Source organism: Propithecus coquereli, unplaced genomic scaffold (assembly GCF_000956105.1).
Source record: "Propithecus coquereli isolate 6110/MARCELLA unplaced genomic scaffold, Pcoq_1.0 Scaffold77, whole genome shotgun sequence".
Classification (NCBI taxonomy): Eukaryota; Metazoa; Chordata; class Mammalia; order Primates; family Indriidae; genus Propithecus; species Propithecus coquereli.
Window position 1 is genome coordinate 6,073,680 of NW_012153840.1, and position 2,815 is coordinate 6,076,494.

The 2,815-nt window shown below is 46.5% G+C and overlaps 1 protein-coding gene across 1 annotated transcript in view; it reads right to left on the bottom strand.

Annotated features, from left to right (window-relative positions):
• UBE4B (ubiquitination factor E4B) overlaps positions 1 to 2,815 on the bottom strand; it is a 129,929-nt gene that overhangs the window by 28,725 nt on the left and 98,389 nt on the right. The window contains exon 23 of the mRNA XM_012662501.1: positions 2,435 to 2,673. Within this exon, the coding sequence (XP_012517955.1) occupies positions 2,435 to 2,673 (239 nt within the window). The remainder of the gene's footprint in view (positions 1 to 2,434; positions 2,674 to 2,815) is intronic.

Consider the following 2,815-nt stretch of genomic DNA (forward strand, 5'->3'; position numbering starts at 1 on the left):
GCAGTGGTTGTGGTTGCCTGATGACAGGGGTAGGGGGCTGTCACTGGTATTAAACAGACAGGAACCAGAGATGCTAAATGCCCTGCAGCGTAAGTGACAGTCTCTCACCATAATGAGTTGTTATTATACCAAAATTACACTATGCTCAAAATTCCAGCTAGTGCCCTCATGGAGAAATGCCAACCTAGAGAGCGAGTATGGAAGGAGAAGAGGAGAAGCTCGAGGGCTGAGCACAGGAGTTCGCCAAGGTCCAGAGGTCGGAAGATGAGGAGGAAGGGCCAGAGCAGTGGGAGGTAGGAGGTGACTTCAAAGTCAAAGATTACTTCTGAAATAGCAATCGTTAGGGACTATTTGTGCCTTTTTTCATCATTGACACAGAAAAATCAATAGCCTTTGTTCAGTTGTCTCATAAAAGCATTAACTCTGAACAAGAGAATGTGTTATAAACCTGCATCCCCGTAAAACGTAAGCGGGACAGGTGAGCACCACGAGCAGCACGGAGTGGGCGCCGCCGCAGGGAGGGGAAGGTGAGGGAGTTCAGCCACGCTGACTGGGGAAGACCAGCACTGAGGGAGTATTTGAACAGGGCCTTGCTCGAAGAATAAGAAAGATTTTTAACACATAAGCACGGAAAGTAGAGGATTTTGGACAGAAGGAGCATCTCAAGGCAAGTAACGCAATGGGAGCTACACACACTGGGCACCTGGGTCAGGCCTGGACCGTGTGCCTCCGTTCACTGCTTTCCTGCAAGGAAGGTGCTGTCCCTGATTTACGGATCAGGAAACAGCGTTTAGGAACTTTTAATATGTTTAATATGCCAGTTCCCAAACCCAAGGCACGCTGGGCTCCAGAGTTGGGCTCTTTCAACTATGCCCCATCTGTTTCCCCAGTACGTTCTCAGAGGGCCTGAAAACTGGTACAGACCTGTGCCAAGGGACCGCATGGGAGGTAAACCCAGAAAGATCTCTTAGAGCTTCGCTGGGGCAGCACGGAGCATCAGGCCTGGCTGACTCATTTACAGGGAGATGGGCAGCTGCGGGGAGGGTTTCTGAGACATGGGAGCAAACACTTGAAGGTGTGTTTAGAAATGAATATGAGGGGCCGGGCACGGTGGCTCACGCCTGTAATCCCAGCACTCTGGGAGGCCGAGGCGGGAGGATCGCTTGAGCTCAGGAATTCGAGACCAGCCTGAGCAAGCGCAAGACCCCATCTCTACTAAAAATAAAAAATTAGCTGGGTGCCATGGCATGTGCCTATAGTCCCAGCTACCCAGGAGGCCAAGGCGGAAGAACTGCTTGAGCCCAGGAGTTTGAGGTTGCAGTGAGCTATGATGATATCACTGCACTCTAGCCTAGGCGGCAGGGCAAGACTCTGTCTCAAAAAAAAAAAAAAAAAAAAAAGAATATGAGGGCACTGGGCAGGAGGGATACCAGTGGGTACCAGTCCAGGACCAAGAAAAAAGAAGATGACCATGTTATCTCAAGAATACAACCATAATTGGAAAAGTGTGTAATAAAGCCAACATCCTTAGGGAATGATATAATAACCCATGTCAGCTACTTTTCCAGATAACTGAAGTTTATTCCTTTTAGCTCCTGAGGGGATCCAGGAGTGGGATGGCCTGGGCGCAGGGGAACCCCAGCATCACAGACCCTGGGCAGAGCCCCACGTAGTTTGCGTTTGTAGCGTAAGCACGTCGGCTAGGCTAACGTGAAAAGCTCTCAATATTTGCGAGAATGCGACTACGATGAAGAAAAAGCAGTCCTCCCACTTTGACGTGAGAACCCCTTTTGGAAAGTCGTTCTGATTCTGAGCCTGACGACATCAGGAGCAGAACTAACCAGCAGCTGTCAAGGGCCTAATAACTGACCAAGGAGCCATCCAAATGGCTGCAATACGTGTCAGGAAAGGGCAGCATACTGTCATCAGCACGGCATAAATTTCTCATGGAACCTGGCATACCAAGCCTCTTTTCTATTAGTAACTGAATATAAAAACCAAGATCAATTGCAAGGAAAAAACCCCACTAGAATCTTGAGAGAGTCACACAGTTGTCTAGAGGAGACCATATGAACAAATCAAATTCCAGCAGACAGAATTCTAGAGATTTCTTTCCTGGTTATATTCACAGATCTTAATATATTCAGATAATAAAAGCTTTTCTCCAAAAAAACCCTTTAAAATTAAAAAGGCAGAGAAAGTTTTCAAGACACATTTTGAAAGACTTCTCAACTCATTTCTTAGCTTTGGATAAAATGTTTAAATTTTTTCCTGTCACAAACCCGAGATATAATGTCATAGAAGGAAAATCCCAACAAGTCAGTCAGATCTAATGTCATCAGATTCACAAATGCAGCCCCCAAAGCAAAGCTCTGTCCATGTCCAAGAACAGATTCCCTGCAGAGCTGTCCAAGCATCTGGGCTACGTCCTTACCCGGGGCAGCTGGTCCCACTGTTCTTTGTTCTTCATCTCTTCTTGCACTTCATGGATCCGCTTCAGAGACTCCAAACTTTCGTCGAGCAAAAATGTCGTGTCATTTATCAGCATGTTTATATAGCGAACAAACTGCTTCCCAGAACTGAAAAAACAATTGTATCGTACATGGTCACATATCTCCCTGAAGCAAAATGCCACTAACTGCACATCCCAAAGAAAATGAGCCTCTACCCAGAGTGCCAACCATCACACTATAAGACTGCCCACCTTGGCACAAGTCAGATATTATAGAGTTCAGCGACTATCAATCTCTCTGTAGATTGTGTTATTCTTTTAAATTAATTCTGATAAGCTCATTCCAGTGGTGTTTTAGAGCCA